The sequence below is a fragment of the Larus michahellis genome, chromosome 4 (assembly GCF_964199755.1).
Source record: "Larus michahellis chromosome 4, bLarMic1.1, whole genome shotgun sequence".
Lineage (NCBI taxonomy): Eukaryota > Metazoa > Chordata > Aves > Charadriiformes > Laridae > Larus > Larus michahellis.
This window is the reverse complement of record NC_133899.1, coordinates 38,341,435-38,360,185: the sequence shown is the minus strand read 5'-3', so window position 1 is coordinate 38,360,185 and position 18,751 is coordinate 38,341,435. Positions and strand designations below refer to the sequence as shown.

Sequence of the window (18,751 nt, the reverse complement as noted above, 5' to 3'; positions counted from 1 at the left end):
ACTCGGACAGCTTGGGTATGTCCTGGAATTTCCTTCTTTAGATAAGAATAAAGTACAATAGGTAAACAGAACATAATATTTTAAAATATTAAGTAGTGACCAAAGCAGGGAAAAAAAAAAAAAAAAGAGAGGGCACTATTTTACTCTTAAATGTATTTTAAGTCAGATACAATCTGTTGATTTCTTTGCAGGAAATCATACATTCTTTGGAAGTAGACTAGGGATATCAAAATAAAAACATATTACCACGAAGCATAAAGTTAAGTTATTTTGACATTTATACCTTCATTTTTGGCTTGCTAACTCCACGTTTAATCTCTGTCTTAGCAGGTGGATGTAAATCACCATAACTTGCAATATATTGTATAAGATTCATTAGTGCAGCACATGAATCAGAGCAGGTACGAATATGAATTACATCACTGGAACAGTGCAGCTCAAAACGTGGTTTAGTCTAGATAGCAAAAATAAAAAAAGAATACACTTCAAATCAACCTAAGGTTACATAAAAATAGCATCTATACACAGATGTTTTTAAATTCATTTACTTAACTAGTGAAAAGGGACTTAAAATAATAGCATATGTAAACTGGAAAAACTTCCTTGATTCTAAATATAACAAAGTAATTTTCAAATCACAATCTGTCACGGAGATTTTATAGTTTGTTTTAATTGTGATTAAATACTTACTCTTTCCCCATCAGAATCAGATTTTACTGCTGTAATGGTTAGCTCCAGCAGTCCCATATCCATAACACGAACATAATCTGAAAGACGAGTAGTTTAAAAAAAAAAATAAAATAAAGACTTAATAACAAATATCATCTTTACTATGTAATTTTTGGTTAGAATTAGAACCAAAATTCATTAGAATCTAACCATTAGAAATAGCATGAGCTTAAAAAGGGATTTTTTTTGTCAAAACCTTTTGTATGTCTGCATTTCTTTCTTTTATGAGGATTGCTCTCGGAGTTCAAGTTTCTCAAGCTACTCAATTCAAGAACTCAAATCTTTTTAATCCAATAGATCACTCCCACTGCCACCATCTGTGTGCACTGTAATCTTTTAAGATATTTATCCTCATCCCATCTGTGTGAGTTAGAGAAGTAGAGGCACACAGAAGCTGGGTGACTAAGCATCCTAGCAGCTTTTTAGTTGAGGTGAGAGAGGGGACATTTTCACACTGTACTAATCTTTTAGTACCCTAAATAACTTACTTTGCCTTTTTCTTGTTTAAACAAAATAGGCATATCTTTACTCTGTCCTTCACTAAAGGAGTGAAGTTTTTTGATCACAGGCTGCTATATGAGTCACCTGACCTGCTGGTGGCAGGTGGGACCCACCTGTCCCAGAAGGGGAAAAGAATTTTGGGGCAGGAGTTAGCAAGGCTCATTGACAGGGCTTTAAACTAGATATGAGGGGGGAAAGGGTGATAACTGGCCTGTCAGGAATAAACCCAAGGGAAGCATGCCAGGGCTTGAAGGATGGTGGACTAGCGAGGACTCTCACTCTGCCATTTCATTTGACAGAAGGGACAGACGTTTAGAAATCACGGAAGCACCTGAGAGGGGTCTGGTGGGAAATGGGGCCCACACTCACAAAAAGGTGCTGGAGTCACTGGCACATCTGAAGTGCATCTATACCAATGCACGCAGTATGTGCAACAAAGAGGGGGAGCTTGAAGCCATGATGCACCAGGAAAACTATGACATAGTGGCTATCACAGAAACATGGTGGGATGCCTCACACGACTGGAGTGCCACAATCGATGGCTACAAGCTCTTCAGGAGGGATAGACAGGAAAGGAGAGGCGGTGGAGTGGCCCTTTGTGTTAGAGAATGCTATGAGAGCTCGGAAATCAAGTATAGTGATGATGGGGTGGAGAGTGTTTGGATTAGGTTAAGGGCCGATAAAGCTGATATCGCTGTGGGAATCTGCTATAGACCTCCCAGCCAAAGCAGTGAGATGGATGAAGCTTTCTATAAGCAGCTGGGGGAAATCTCACGGTCACTTGCCATTGTTCTTGTGGGGGACTTTAACCTCCCGGATATCTGCTGGGAACACAACACAGCAAAGAGGGAACAATCCAGGAGGTTCCTGGAATGTGTGGAGGGTAACTTCCTCACACAGCTGGTAAGTGAGCCGACGAGGGAAGGTGCCCTCCTGGACCTGTTTCTTGTGAACAGGGAAGAACTTGTGGGGTAAGTAAAGGCTGGTGGCTGTCTAGGGCACAGTGATCATGAGATGATCAAATTTCTGATTCCTGGGGAAACAAGGAGAGGGGTTAGTAAAACTGCCACCTTAGACTTCCGGAGGGCAAATTTTGACCTGTTCAGAAGACTGCTGGACAAAATCCCTTGGGAGGCTGCCCTGAAGGATATAGGAGCCCAGGACGGCTGGACATACTTCAAGAGAGAAGTCTTAAAGGCACAGGAGGAGGCTGTCCCTGTGTGCTGAAAAACAAGTAGGCTGGGAAGGAGACCGGCCTGGCTAAATAGGGACCTTTGGCTGGACCTGAAGAACAAAAGGAGAGTCTATGACCTCTGGAAGAGGGGGCAGGTCTCTCATGAAGACTACAAGGATATAGCGAAGCTATGCAGGGAGAAAATGAGGAAAGCCAAAGCGCAGCTAGAGCTCAACCTAGCTACAGCTGTTAAGGATAACAAAAAATGTTTCTATAAATTCATTAACAACAAAAGGAGGACTAGGGAAAATCTCCCTCCCTTACTGGATGCAGAGGGAAACATAGTCACAAAGGATGAGGAAAAGGCTGAGGTGCTCAATGCCTACTTTGCCTCAGTCTTTAGCAGTGGAACTAGCTGTTCCCTGGGCACCCAGCCTCGTGAGCTAGGAGACAGGGAGGGGAAGCTGGATGAGGTCGTCACAATTAAAGAGGAAGTGATTAGTGACCTGCTACACTGCTTGGATGCGCACAAGTCTATGGGACTGGATGGGTTACATCCAAGAGTGCTGAAAGAGTTGGCAGACGTGCTCGCCAAGCCACCTTCCATTATCTACCTGAAGTCATGGCTAACTGGGGAGGTCCCAATGGACTGGAGGGTAGCAAATGTAGCGCCCATCTACAAGAAAGGCAGAAAGGAGGATCCGGGAAACTATAGGCCTGTCAGTCTGACCTCAGTAGCAGGGAAGGTCATGGAGCAGATCATCTTGAGTACCATTACAAGTCATATAATGGACAAGCAGGGGATCAGGCCTAGTCAGCATGGGTTTATGAAACGCAGATCCTGCCTGACGAACCTGATTTCCTTCTATGACAAGATGACCCGATTATTGGATAAGGGAAAGGCTGTGGACATTGTCTACCGAGACTTTCGAAAAGCATTTGACACTGTCCCCCATAGAATTCTCATGGAAAAACTGGCAGCTCATGGCCTGGATGAGCATACGATCTGCTGGATCAAGCACTGGCTGGATGGACGGTCCCAAAGAGTGGTGGTCAGTGGAGTTAAATCCAGCTGGCGGCCGGTCACAAGTGGTGTCCCTCAGGGCTCGGTGTTGGGACCATTTCTGTTTAACATCTTTATTGATGACCTTGATAAGGACATAGAGTGTATCATCAGTAAGCCTGCAGATGACACGAAGCTGTCCTACATGAGGATAGGGAGGCTCTACAGAGAGACTTGGATAGATTGGACCGATGGGCCAATGCTAATGGTATGAGCTTCAACAAGGCCAAGTGCCGGGTCCTGCACTTGGGCCACAACAACCCCATGCATCGCTACAGGCTTGGGGAAGCGTGGCTGGAGAGCTGCCTGGCAGAAAAGGACCTGAGGATTCTAACTGACAAGCGGCTGAACATGAGCCAGCAGTGTGCCCAGGTGGCCAAGAGGGCCAATGGCATCCTGGCTTGTATTAGAAATAGTGTGACCAGCAGAGGTAGGGTGGTGATTGTCCCCCTGTACTCAACACTGGGGAGGCCACACCTTGAGTATTGTGTCCAGTTCTGGGCACCTCAATATGAGAGAGATACCGAGGTGCTGGAGCGAGTGCAGAGGAGGGCAACGAAGCTGGTGAAGGGCCTGCAGAATAAATCTTATGAGGAGCGATTGAAGGAGCTGGGACTGTTTAGTTTGAGGAAGAGGAGGCTGAGGGGAGACCTCATCACTCTCTACAACTACTTGAAAGGACATTGTAGAGAGGTTGGTGCTGGTCTCTTCTCACAGGTAATTAGCGATAGAACAAGAGGGAAGGGGTTCAAGCTGCAGCAGGGTAGGTTTAGACTGGACATTAGGAAAAAAAATCTTCACAGGAAGAGTGGTCAGACACTGGAATAGGCTGCCCAGGGAGGTGGTGGAGTCACCATCCCTGGATGTGTTTAAGAGTCGTTTAGATGTGGTATTAAGGGATGTGGTGTAAGGGAGAACTTTGTAGAGTGGAGTTGATGGTTGGACTCTATGATCCCAATGGTCTTTTCCAACCTAAATGATTCTATGATTCTAAGTGTTACCTAAGCTAAATACACAGATTTATGGGCACAGGGTTTCATTATTTCTCCAGTTCATTTGTTAAATATTGATTCAAGATCCTCAGTCCTTAAAGGCTGTTATTATATGAACAAGAGCAAGCCAGTTGGTATCATTCTTTTTAGAACCTAGAGCTCTGTGCCATATAACACCTTTCAAGTTCAGCTATTTAGAATATATGTGTCAAAATAAATATCTTTTCATGAAGACTTCTTTCTATGCCAACTCCAGGTTTTTAAAAATACGCTTTTTTCAAATACCCATTATGGAGCTGTAACAAGAAAATTAAGGACTCACAAGTTGCTGTTCTCTGACATACGTCTGCATCCACAAATCCACCCTAGAGCACTCAGATTTTTATCAACACTGCATTATTGATTCATATTCAATTTGCTGCTCATTATCTCCTCAGACCTCTTCTTCAGTAAACTTTATATATGCTGAATATGCCTGTAATTTTGTTTCTTTAGGCTCTGCATTTCATTAGTCACATCTAAAACATCCTTACCTCTGTGGAGGTTCACCATAACAGTGTTGCACTTGTCAGACAGATGCAAAGCAGCTTCATCTAAAATGATCCTAAGAGATTAAAAAAAAAATAAAATTAAATAAACATGCTAAAGAAATGCTGTTGAAAGCGATCAGTATAGAAAAAACATAGTTAAAACCACAAACGTATCTAGCATATCTTAAATCCAAACTCTTCACTTTAACCTTTCATAATTTCCAAATCCATTGGTAATCAACCACTGCAAAATATTTTTGCCATCACTTATTATCATCATTTTATTTGCATTTTAACTTATATATTTGATCCTTCCTAGAATAAAAAGTAATGCTTTTGGCATATAGAATTAACACTTTCTTTTTTGCCTTTTTTTTTTTTTCTTTTTATGAAACTAAGAGACACATTGTTTCAAAGGTCATTTATATGGTTTTATCAATGGAAACAAGCAACTCAGCACGTTTCACATAGAACAGGCATAACAGAATGAACATTCATCTAAAGTTGCAAGAAAAATGATTTAAAAGTAATAGAGATGTTCAGTAATAACTAAATATTTCCTTCATTAATACACTGTCTCCAAATAACAAATCTAAGAAACTTGTAGGTGCTACTAATTAATGACATAGAAAGAACTTCATTTCAGAACATCTTTCAACCGTATTAAAAATTGCAGAGTTGCTAGTTAAAGAAAGCAATCCAACTAAAAAAAAATAAATTATTAAACCTAATAAAATGGAAGGTTTACACATGAGCAAAGTGTATTTCAACAGATGCAAACCAGCATGCACATTAACACAACACAAATGCTTCCTAGGTCAAAAATGTAGACAGGCATTACAAGTTTTACAGGAGCTTCCCATGTTTCACAATCGCTTAAATTATACCTGAGAGTAGAAGAGGATTTATCTACTGCAACACTGCTGGAAATGCTGAAAGTTTCAACAGTAAGTAGAGATCTGACTGGCAAAAACAAGGGCCTAAGAAAAAATAGGAAGAAAAATTAAATTAATACTCTGTACCTGTTTTAGAAGTGCCATCAAAGCCTTTTAGATTACCTAACTAGATCTTCCCAGGCCTAGACAAGGGCTTATCCTACTTTAAATTGCTTACAGTTTAAGGGATTTCTGTTAAGTACTTTTTCCAAAAAAGCCTAAATAAATATTCTTTACAATATGCAACTCAAGCGTTCCTTAAGAATAAATATATAGCTGCAGTGCCATCAAGTGATGTAGACTTGCATTTTATTTACCTGTAATCAAGAGCACAACTCCACAGATGTACATGAAAAGTTGTAATTGTAGCTGGAGGATTATATCCCAGAACAGGCTCATCAGAAATATTCAAAAAATATAAAATCTAAAAATCACAAACACATGATTATAATACTTCAATATCTGTTAATAAACAATTATGCATTAGAAAAGTGAAAAATCTGTAACAGGTAGGACAATAAAATGTCTGATTAGTGGAAGAAAAAGGAAGTGAACCATCTCAGGTATTTAAAGGTGATTACCCCATATCTGAATACATAAAAGCATGGAATGTAAACAGGGAAAAAAATCCAACATCCAAAACTTCAACGTCAGAGGTGTGGAAAAGACCAATCCACAGACGCACAAGTGGCTACTTGTACAATACCTCACAATCCATTTTTAAAGCATTTCCCAAATACAGTCTTATTCATCTTTCTTTGCAGTTGTTATTATAGTGTTAGTATTTTCTTTTTTCTCTTTATCTGAAAAGCCAGCTTTTCTTGGAATACTGTACATTGTTAGTTATCTTCAAGTTATCTTTTTCTTTGGGAGGGGCAGGAAATATGCTCAGAATCAGAAATATGTGCACATTCATTGTATATACTGCTTTTTTATGTATTACTGCATAAAATAAACTCCTATCCTTCTCTCTCAAATCTGCTACACTGTATAAGTTGTTCTTAAATTACTCCAAGCCTGGGGCATACCAACACTGCTAGCCTTTTAATCATTTCCTCTACCTACCTCATTGGCCAATTTTTTATTTCCTCCGCCCTCTCCGAAAAAGATCTCAAGTGCATTACAGGAAATGTTAATTGAGCAAAAATCCACAGAGCAAATAAGCACACACAGTGTAAAGCAGGTTACATGTGCACATAGGAATACCATGCTGAGAAGAAAGCAATGACACAGCCGAAGAGTCTAAAGCACTAAGTTCAGCTCCATACAGTTATACAATAAAAACACATGTAAAAATAAGCGTATCATACATATTGCAGGATAAGCTTGAATGTCAGGGTTTACTATCTGCAATCCAGTGTGGTATAATTACATGCTACCGTGCTAATTGCGTGTCCCAGCTCAGGCATGTTTACACGCAGCTTCCAGATCATGGGTCTCCAACCCTGCCTGCTCTGCTATACCTCTGCATCCACATGTACCAGTACAACCCTTCTAATTCAGAAGTTTGCGTTACAAGCATTTATGTAAACTGCTGCTTACTACTTCCCCAAAGTCTTCTTCTCCCTTACTGCTATTCAAATGATATACAACAGGAAACACCTGGGGGTAAGGGACAAACCAGGACTTGAGGAATGAAGTGAGCAGAGGGGGAAAACACAGAAATGCTTACAGTGCTGCCAGCAGCACGTTTGTTTTGAGGGTGGTTTTTTACATCAAGGATTACCCAAGTACTTGAGTAGCACTGGACTACTGAGATTCTCCCTCTGAACTTTAAAAAAAAAACCAACCAACCAACCAAACAACGGAACAAAAGACTCCAAAAACTCACAGAACCTCCCTGACATGCTGTGGGCAGAGATGTAGGATGATGAGAGGAACTGTAGCAAATGAATACACAAATAAGAATTTAGGAACAAGACTACAGTCTGTCAGTGGTCTCACAGAGAGACAAGAAAGAAAGTAAAGAATAACACTGTCAAGAGCAGAGTAAGATAATAATACATAGCCTAACACAAAGATTTTTCCATCAAGGTTTAGTTTGATACTTAAGCAATGAGACTGAAATTGAAGATGTAGTCGAGAAAACTGTAGCAACCTGACCTGTTCATGCCAGCTTAAACCCGAAGGCAGTACCCTGTGCTGAAGGGTGGCTCCTCTTAGTCCAACAGCAACTAGAAATTCCTGCACAAGAAAGTTGCACGAGTTAGTTTACATGAAATACATGTAACTATTGGACATCTAGATTATGAAACACAGTCATGCTTCTCCTTCCAGAATCTCCAAGTGTCTAGAAACAAAGAAAGGACTGGGCCAAGATAAAACATTAAAAAAAAAAAACCTTGCTTCCTAATACAGAAGCCCTGGCTAATAGCCTAATACTTTTTGCAACAGGATAGTTTAGAAATGACAATTTTGCAGTGGTGGTAGAAAGGAAGGCTACCTGGTCATTCATTCTGGGATTCACCAGGAATTACCAGGGCTACCAGCCCAATGTAGTTCTTCCTTAGGCCGTTCAAATCTGAGTCCATTGAAGCCCCCATGACACTGTGCTGGTCTGCAGATTCCTTCCTCTCTAGATAACTCTATGAACCTGTTTGTCACCACTATGCCAGCTAAGAGGTCATCTTTTAGCCATGCTAATGAATGCTGCCATCAAAGCCAAACTACCACTTATTTACCAGTGCCACTCCAAATAGGTAAGCAAAGGCTGCCCCTTAGATGACACTGCTAGTAAGCTGAGCAGAAAGCTTTTAACTCTTTGTATTTGTTCTTGACCAGTTTGGCACCAGATTAAAACTCAACCAAAGAAAACCAAGAAAAAGATCAACTGACCAAGAAAGACAATCAGTAAAAAAAAAATACAGTGTGATCAGCGAAGTGAAGCATTGGAAGAATTACTAAATTACGCTGATACTTAAGTTTTACAATCCACCCAAAAGATTCTAACAGAAAATTATAGTTTGAGGATGAATGGCTCAGAATTATACGGTTTCTTTATCTATACCCCTTGCAACTCCACATCTAGATGCTTCCATATAAACTGAGATAACTCAATTTCTAAAAGCACAAATTGAAAAACACAAACCTTTGTATTGCTCTCTATTTTATCTGATTGGATTTTGACCGCGACGGTCAGCATGCTTGGAGAATCCACTCCTACGCCATCTGAAGTTGTCCTACTAAGACCATCTTCTTCAGAAAAACAAATAGTAGGTTCCAACCAATGGGGACGTATTGTGCTGGGCAGTCGCACTTCAGAGGAAGGGACGACCCCATCTACCAAGCCTGCAAAAAGATTTTAGAATGAGTTACTTCACGCTTCAAAGCTGTTACTTAAGAAAATCCTTTTTACACTTAATGCCTTTAAAATTATTTTAATTACCGAAGTTAGTCATGCACACCAACAACCAAAAATTGTGAAGGGGAGGTTACAGGTGATCCAGTATTTAAAACCATGGTTCTAGCTGAAATCTTCAGTGTCACTATAGGGTTTGTTTTTTCATTTGCTCAACAATTGGTAAAGTTGAAAAAAAGGACAGAAATCTCCTATGGGTTACATAGAAAGACAGGAATATGTCTCTCCTTTTCATTTTATGAGATGGTGCCAGGTTAACCTCTAAACGCACAACAATTAAGCCTTACACTGAAAATCCATTAACTTGACTACGACTGGTTCAGAGGCATTTGAGGGGAAAAACCTTAAAAGGTTTAACTACATCAGCGTTACCAGCCATACAAACTACAGAGTCAACTTAAAATTCTTCGCCTGCTGACTATGATCAGCTACCCAGGAAAGATACAGCAGCCACTGGTAACCTGTACCTTTTTTTAATTAAATAACCAATAGTGTGTAGGGAGCGTGTACTTTCATAATAAAGAACAGACTGTACAGCTAATTTGTCAGTGGACCACAATATCTTTAGAGACCTGCAGGTGCCAAGGAAAGTTTGAGCTAAACTATAACTAAGTAAATACAGTTATCATGAAGTTGTATTACTGTAGAGCATTAGTCATGAACTGAATCTATTGTGACAAATGATACACTATTAGAAAAAAAAAAAAAGAGTAAAAAAAAAGAAAAAGAGACAGCGTTTCTCCTGAAAAACTTCAAGCTTATCTCATTTCAAATTTAGTCCCAGAGCCACCCCAATCCCGCCCCTACCTTGATGATATAAATTGAGGCTGCTAGAATGGAGACAAACATAGTGTCTGTCCTCAAAGCCTTCATATTTAGTCACACTGAAAAGTGAACCGCTGTTGAACTCCAACCAGAATTCACCGTATTTTCCTTCCACTGTATTACCATCATCCTGCTGAAGGAAGAACAGAAATGATTAAATCACTGCTTGCTGAGTTTGCTGCAGTTAGTGTAAACTAACATAACGCTTGCTACCAATACATATTTTCCTGCTTGTATTTAGTTATTCTCATGTAAAGCAAACAGAATTGCTACAATATTGTATTCCGTTATTGTCTAGTTATAGTACAATTGTATGAAGATTACAGAATTACTGTTCTAAACGCTTGTTCCTTCCAAAACCAGAACATATGGCATGAAGAGAATCCCACGGTCAAAACAACAGAACAACTCTTTCCAGCCCCTGTGTCTCACCTTTACATCTGTGAATATTGACACTAATCCATGTGTCACATTTAGCAGAACAGACAGAAAGCTTTGCGAGTTCTTATTCTGAGAGTCAAGCTTTTTCCTTCTGCGTGAACGATAGTTCGGATCAACAGTGGAATAATATTGCAGTGTTTCTTCCTCAGATCCACTCTCATCATCTAATAGATAAAATGAAAAACAACTAACTCTCTAGCTAGTACGCATATTATGCCAATAATTCACTGTATTTTCCATCAGTAATGCGATTCAATTTCACACTTGTTTTACTTAAACAGTAATCTACATTTTCTTTTTGGTTTAAGTAAATCCTTTCTTGTAAGTTTGCAAATTCTTTCCACTATCAGTTTAATCACTTCAGCCAATTATGCTTTCGAATCACTATAGTTCTATATGATTTATTCAGTGTATTACCATAATTAACTGCAGATTTAAATTGACTAAAGCTGTCTTTACTGAAAGTGTTGATGAGCTGGCTGGCCACAGATAGTCCAACACCGTAAGAAAGGTTTTCAAATGTTTCTACAGGAGATGGAGCAGTGGGTTCCCACAACAATAAATCATTGCTGATCCTAGGAAGAAATACATTATCATTATACAAAACATATGACTATATTCCTGTAAGGCCAGTCAAGCAATATTTCCTTTGCAGACTTCATATAACAAATTGCAGATTTCATAAACAAGGAAGAGAAAAAAGTTCAAAAGCACAAGAAAGAATAATGCATTCATGAGCAAAAGCAATAAATAACGAAAGTAAATTTTTTCTGTAATTATGGTATGCACATATCAAAGCCTAACATTTGACAGCGACCCAAAAGCCTCTATTCATAGCTGTATACTAGATCACTAGGTTGGAGGGGGTGTAACAAAATCCTATTTTGACCACATCAATTTTCAAACAAAGTTGCAGGAAACATTAGTTCTTTTGATTTCAAGTGAGTTTGCGTCTGTCGAGGTAAAGATATATGTGACATTCAGTACAGAAGTACACCAACAGAATATTCAATGAAGGATTCAGCTTTGCCACTTTGGAAGTGAAAAAAATGCTTTGGAAGCAAAGCAATGCCAAAGAGAGGCTAAAAATCAATCAGCATCTCTCTTTATGCATAGCATAATACCAGTTTTTTAGTTGATTTGATCTAGTTGTATTCCTTTGTTTTTCAGACAGAAAACTAATACATACTGAACACCTATCTGCAAGTTGGGTTCACTTTCTCTACATTTTTGTAAGCCCTTGTGAGGCTGACAGAACTGGGTTGTTAGGGTTTTTTCCCCTGCCTGCCTTGTGGACTCTTAACTTTTAGATGGAGAATCACTGAATAAAAAGGAAAGAATAAAATTGAATGCAACATTTTTTGAAGTACAATGATCTATTTATAGAGGAGAATTCAGAAAGATTAGAGCAAAGTGAAACGTTGCAAACAGAGATCTGAATGAAATATTCACTGAAAGCAAAAGACTATTTAACTTCATCCTTTGATCAAAAAATCTGCCAAACACTTTTTAGCAGCTGGCTGCTATAGCATCAATCAGATATATGACAGTGGTGTTTCTTATGTTAACTTGGAAGAATATTTATATAGCATTTTATGTTTTTAGAAAACTATACAAATGAATTCCTGATATAGCTGCTCATTCAATTGCTTTCATCAACAATGAATAACAGAACTAAAAGTACAGGTCATGATAACCAAAGCAAAACAATTATCATACTTGCCTATTGTAAAGTTTTTCATAAAAGCTTTTGTTTGGTAATGTTAAGTGAATGTTTGGTAACATGAGTTCCAGTACATAATGAGAATTGCTAATTGTTTTATCCTGAAACTCAGTCATTTCAACCACATCTCCTGGCATCACCATCTGAAAGAAGAGAGAAAAAAAAACAAGAAAACTATTAAAAAAACCAAAAACAACAAAAAAACCCAGAAAAACTGGAAGCCAGAAGATGCATACAAAGTAGTGAGAATGTATTAATTTTGTCTACCGTAAGCACAAAGCAATAACAAAATTCTGTAGTACCTCTTCGTTTTCAAACATAACCCTACGAGAAGAAAAAGGAGAAGGTTCTGGTCTTCTAATATCACAGACATCCTTCAAAGAATGAGACCCTCCTTCTTCTTCCTCTTGAAAGTTATTATCACCTTCTTCCTCCTCAGCTGCTATCCTTTCCAGAATAGAGTGCACAGCCAAAGGGTTTATTTTCAATACAATCCTGACATTGGAGAAGTTACACAGAATAAGCCATTAGAGATGCTGGGAATTTTTATACTGATGCACAGTCACATGTCCCCTAGCTCTACCTGCTACCCATTAAATGCACATAGACTAAATAGCTCAAAGACCAGGGATTTTTTTATTAGAAAATAATGTATTTTATTAGACAAAGTGATACTATTAAGAAAAACACCAAACTTACAGGCACAAAGGGAGACAGAAAAGAATCATCAGGCAAAAAGGTAGTGTCTGCTTTTCTCAACTCCATCAGGTGACCATTAGGTAACCTAAGAAAAACCCAGTGCTCTCCCAAACTAATGCCTGTATCATTAGAATATCAACAGCTATTAACAAAAGCTCTGCTGCATGACATAGTGTATTACATGTACACACTTACAGAAAAATGTATTTGTACCATTATAAAAGAAAACAATGCTGAAAAAATGTCCATACAAACATGCTGTCAGAGAGCCACGAAATTTTGTGGCAAATATCATATGTGGTAAATCCTGCAGCAAATCTAAAACTGCATCTTTAAACAATCTTATTACATGCTACAGTTGTGAGGTCCTTCTGTTCAGTAACTCTGAAGTATTGTATTGCCTTACTTGTGATAAGCTGCAATAATTCAGTCACAATATAATTATCATTATTGTTGTTACGGCTCTATAATAGCTTAAATTAGTATTTTAAGGCACAATTCAACAGAGGTTTTTTTGTTGTTTGGTATTCAGTCTTGAATGCAAAAGTAGGAGAACAGGTAAAGGGACAAAAAAACAAAAGTGGGAGAAAATTTTAAGTCTCTAAGTCACCTCACTTTCACTAAATTTACTCAAGTCTACGCAAAAAACTAATATATATTAAAACAATTGCATTATTATAAATGGAGAAGTTTGGGTTGGCTTTTTTTGTTATAAATTCTTGGGGTTTTTTTTCAATAGCTACATGTTCTTTCTTTGCAAATTATCTTAAAGCATTTACCACACAGGCAGTCTGCATTAAAATTAGAAAAATAACAGTGCTTCATAAAAATCCAAACAACCCGCATTAAAAAATAAAGCATTATTTTACCGAGGCCAGTCAAAATTGTCTGATGACGATGTTATATCTCCATCTATGCCACCAGACACTTGAAAAAATTTTATTGGTGCTTCTGCATTATCTTCTTCAAACGAACCTGAATAGAAAAGAGATTTTTAAAAAATTAACACAGGAATAACAACTGCTAACTTCAGGTTTCCCACTCCTCAGGCTAGAGTCCAACAGGCTAACTGTTCAATGCTATTACTAAATACTCATGCAAATTTTGTCATCTTTTCCTCCAAAAATTAAATAACAATTTTTAGAAACAAAAAATTATTTCACATTATCTTCTAGCTAGCAGCAGTTTGAAAACCAGATGCTTCTAATGCATAGATAACTGCGTTTACATTTATAGCATCACTACATTATGTCACAGCCTCAAGAAATACGTGGAATGACAAGTCAGCAGAGAAGGTTGCAAACATAAACCAGTCTCACAGATTTATTACTTTGAGAAAACTTTAAAACCTTTATCTCTCTAATATCTTTCAATGACAGCTATTTAGGATATCATTCACTTCATTTCTAAACTAGACCTGAGATTCATGATTTGCATAGCTGTAGTACCCCTCTGCAAATCTACAAAACTTACCCTAACACTATGATAGAGATCCCAGAGCTACCCTAAATTGAAACAAACTGATACAACAATATAACAGAAAGTAAGAGAAATACTAGCTCCGATCTCAAAAACACGAATGCAAGCACTACACCTAACATACATTAGTCTCTCCTCCCAGTAGTATTATTTTGACCTATGCTGATATTTAGTACAGAACACCAAACCACAGCAGAGATATCTGCTCCAAAGTTCAGGAGGAAAGTCACTCCTTTGTCTCAACTATGTAATACCGGGAAAATAAAAAAAGACTATTTTAATATAATGTTAACATTCTTACCAGTTAGCTCTTTAAAGGTAAGTTCTAATTTAACTTGTTCTGGAGTTGATCCTCCTATAAACTCAGTTTTAAATTCCATATCTGTAAATTCAAGATGAAGAATCTCCTTCTGAAGCGATTTCTTAAACCATGGTCCTCTTTCCTGATCTGACCGTAAGTCAGGTATTGGGAAGCGAACGGAGAGATTTAATGCTGGAGCATTGACTTGAACTGAAACTCTACAGTTTGCAGGAGTATGTGAATCATCCAGAAAAACTTCAGTAAATGCTTTATGCTAAAAAAAAAAGTAAAGAAAAAACCCCCTAAATTAGAAAAAATAGCACTAAAAATTACTATGGAGAAGCTTTTGATGATATAATACCTATAAATGAAAGAGATCATTTTTTCATATATCACACAAAGCACACATAGTAGGACCACTTTTATTACTCTTAGGATATTCTTCCATTATTGGTACTGTTAAGATTCTACTTAGTTAGAAGTCCAGTATTTGCAGAGATTAGCAATCCTTCAAAAATTGCTATCTTTGTATTTTTTTCCTCTTAAATTAGAGTGTGAGTACCAAACAATACTCAAATGCATTTAGGAAATATCATGTGCCACAGATATGTTCTTTAAAAAAAAAAATAAAAAATGCTGTTGTTGAGAAGCCAGGAACTACTATCATGCATATTTGCCCCTTTCAGTAGGTCATGGCTTCCAGCTGATATCACTGACGTGTCATTCAAAACCTGCCTGAGAATAGCTTATTGCTGACCATCATTGAAAAGAATCAAACTGTCAGGACATAAACATATTGATACAAATTACTGATGTCTTGCAAATTTTTTAAAAAAGGATTCTCTTAAATAAGTCTTGAATACTAATTTTTCTGTAATCAATCAACGTAGCAATAAAATTACATAAAGATATTTGTCGCTGTGTAGAAAATCAGTTAATTGCATTAACCCTTCCTCATGTATTTTAAGAAAAGCCTTCAAGTTTAATGTTATCGTGGTAAATATACTAAGACTTAAATCCTACTGACAACCTGAACCACAACAAACAAGCTCCAACTTCTTCTGTTGGTCTGTGATCACTAGAACACAAGGCATGTTCCCCATCCTTTCTATTACCTACCCCAAAAAGCAGGCAAGGCACCGCAGAGGCAACTGAGCTGACTGTGACACCTACAGATTTCAATAGAGAAGTGGAATTATCAGCAACTGTTTATATCAGCGGCTGGAGAGCATGATGGGACAGATTAGGGATTAGAAATCAGCCAAGATTCCTCTTTTTTGCCCAGCTCTGCTTGCTTCAAAAAGCTGAGAACTTACAGTTTGTGAAGCAGCTATCCTTGTCTTAGGTCTGTTATCAAGCATGCAATCACTGAATCTAAAATACTTATTTTAGATGGCTATTGTTCTGTATCAGAAGTTAAAAAACAAACAAACAAAACAAAACAACAAAAAAACAAAGTACAACAAGTACTTTTGGTAGCACGAATCAATAAGAATTAGCAATCTCAGGCTTAGAGCCACCCTGCCTTCCTCCTGCAAAAAAATCAGCAAGTTTATTAATTTCACTTTTAACTTACCAGATTTATGTGCTTGTTATAAGAAGCATACATGTGAGATGCCATCATCTCCACTGTAGTCAGTTTCTGTGGCTGAAGTAAGGAATTTAATCGGTCTACAATACTAATATCCAGCTCACAAAACACTGGACTTAACTTTATTTGTAACTCTGCTTTCTGTGGAACAGAACTGAGTCTCCCTTGACTACCCTGAAAAGAAAGAGAAAAAGCACTAAAATCCTTAAAAACAATATAGTGGAACAAATTATAATAACTGAGATTTAAGGACCCTCTGTTTTACAAGATAGATACCCTTCTGTTAAAACAAACAAAGTTAGACAAAGGCTATTATACAGCAACTTGGTGTTTTTAATCTTCCACCTTACCTGAGGTCCTCTATTATCTGAATGCTTATAATGAAGCTGAAGGCATGGCATAGCACGAGAATCATTTCCTTCTTCAGAACGAAATGTCAGCAGCTTTAGAATAAAAGAGAGTTAAAAATACTTAATAGATAAGGAGGAAAGACTTGCCCCAGGAAAAGATATTTATGACATTTTACCTAGAACAGACAGTAGGTAACCCTACATTCCAGTCATTGAACAGAGCCCCAGACCAAGTGCTTACTCAATCCACTTATTCAGCCACTTTACTGGATGTCTCTGACCATTAAAAGAGCTGGAAGAATAATCATCACCCAAAGAAAGCTTTGCATTGCTCAAGTCTATTGGTCAGTTTTTGGAACACATTTACTCTAATTCCCAAACTGTGTTAAGCAGTTAGTATTTAAAAGAGAAGTAAGCTAGCAAAGCCTGGCTACTTAACGCTATTCCTGTCAGGTATGGCAGCAGGCTGGTTCACTATTTGAGCTTGCAATTAAAATATAAGCTGCATCTTAAACCCATAAAATATTAAAAAAAATTAAAAATATTTTGAAGTTACAACTATTTTAAAATCTAGCACTCTCAGTTACACAATTAATATTTCTTTTCTATTGAACTCCGTGTATTTTTTACATACCTCTGTATAGTGAGGCTGAATGGAATGAGAGTCAGTAGAAAAAAGGCATTCCAGAAACTCCAAATCCCCAATGGATAAATCAGTACTAAAACTTCGAGAGGCAGTCCTTTGTCTTTGTTCATAAGACATCTTGATGCCAGTACCTATAAATCTGAATTATGAAATTTATGAATTATGAAAAGTAGCATAAAACAATAAAAATTATGAAAAGTCAAGATTTAAATATGTAAAAAAGGATCACTACAATCCTTTTAAAAGTCAGTAAAACCGCCACAATTTCTTCAAAAATAAGAAAAGTTTCTAAATATAACAGATAATAGCTTTAGCAAGAAAAACAACGGAGATCACTTATGTTACACAATCAGCAATGGTCAGTGTAAAGAAATTTGTAAAGAACACTTTAGACATCTAACCTAAAGTGCAATTCACATAAAGCTGGGAATCTAATATCCTTGTATAGACAATGAAAAAGTCAAATGCCTCAGGAATTCTAAATTACATGCATAAAGTAAGAAAAACTATGTACACCCTTAAATATTTTACTTCATACACTGTACTGGGACAGTAAAAACTTCTGGGGAAAAGAAGAGTAACTTTACAACTTTGCTCAAACCTACTTTTTATCCCTACTGATATAATATTTTGGACTAAGAAGAACCCCAAGCTCCTTCAAACAGAAATCCCTGTGTTGGAATAACGATGGTCCTGTAAAATACAGCTATTTTTAACAAAGTAATTTACTTAATGATTCTTGACTCTCTAGATTTCTGTGGTAGAAACTGTACCAAGGTTAGTTCATCTATTGTTGAAAAAAGATAGGTTGAATTTAATGTTTATGCACTTTTTTTTATTAAAAAAAAACAAACAGTCTTTGAAAACAGATGTCAAAATTCAATGCTATTTTGAAATTAACAAAGAGGTCTAATGCAATTCAAATATTAAGTGACACAGTTCCTATGGAAATAAACTTACTTTATTGAAATTTACTTAAAAGATATTTTTGTTAATTATATTTATTAATAAGCAAAGTTATACCTAAGGTGATCATGAGAACAAGCTTCTGCAAATACTTCTCGGAAGGACAGAAAATCTTCTGTTGAAAACTTAACTGGCTCAATCTTTTCTATTCGGGTAAAGAAATCCCGAGCCATTGGTGTCAATGGGTTAAGGTTCAGTGAACTTTCAGGTGGGGGTAAAGGGTCAATATGAAGTACAGACACTGAGAAAGTTCCAACTGCCAGTCTAAAAAGAAGCTCAGGTCTGGATTCATCCACAGAAACAGATCTGGATGGAATAGCTGAAATACAAAATTAAGTTCACGTAATTTTTCAGCAATAACACATTTATAAAGTCATCTTACTTTTGATTTTCATTTCTTTTTACGAAGTTGCTGCATAACATTTAATTTCCAGAATTATCTAGTGAG

General features: G+C 37.3%; 1 protein-coding gene across 4 annotated transcripts in view; it reads right to left on the bottom strand.

Moving 5' to 3' along the window:
- ATG2B (autophagy related 2B) overlaps positions 1-18,751 on the bottom strand; it is a 48,805-nt gene that overhangs the window by 15,100 nt on the left and 14,954 nt on the right. For 3 of the 4 annotated variants that reach the window (XM_074584064.1, XM_074584065.1, XM_074584066.1), the window contains exons 11-28: positions 18,361-18,622; positions 17,326-17,476; positions 16,692-16,784; positions 16,327-16,515; positions 14,751-15,024; positions 13,840-13,945; positions 12,574-12,766; positions 12,272-12,414; positions 10,966-11,123; positions 10,540-10,712; positions 10,090-10,240; positions 9,013-9,212; positions 8,028-8,108; positions 6,242-6,348; positions 5,877-5,969; positions 4,993-5,063; positions 691-767; positions 284-454 (exon numbers count right to left, since the gene is read on the bottom strand). In XM_074584064.1, coding sequence (XP_074440165.1) covers positions 284-454; positions 691-767; positions 4,993-5,063; positions 5,877-5,969; positions 6,242-6,348; positions 8,028-8,108; positions 9,013-9,212; positions 10,090-10,240; positions 10,540-10,712; positions 10,966-11,123; positions 12,272-12,414; positions 12,574-12,766; positions 13,840-13,945; positions 14,751-15,024; positions 16,327-16,515; positions 16,692-16,784; positions 17,326-17,476; positions 18,361-18,622 — 2,693 coding nt within the window. The remainder of the gene's footprint in view (positions 1-283; positions 455-690; positions 768-4,992; positions 5,064-5,876; positions 5,970-6,241; positions 6,349-8,027; positions 8,109-9,012; positions 9,213-10,089; positions 10,241-10,539; positions 10,713-10,965; positions 11,124-12,271; positions 12,415-12,573; positions 12,767-13,839; positions 13,946-14,750; positions 15,025-16,326; positions 16,516-16,691; positions 16,785-17,325; positions 17,477-18,360; positions 18,623-18,751) is intronic. The other variant, XM_074584069.1, reaches the window with a different exon arrangement.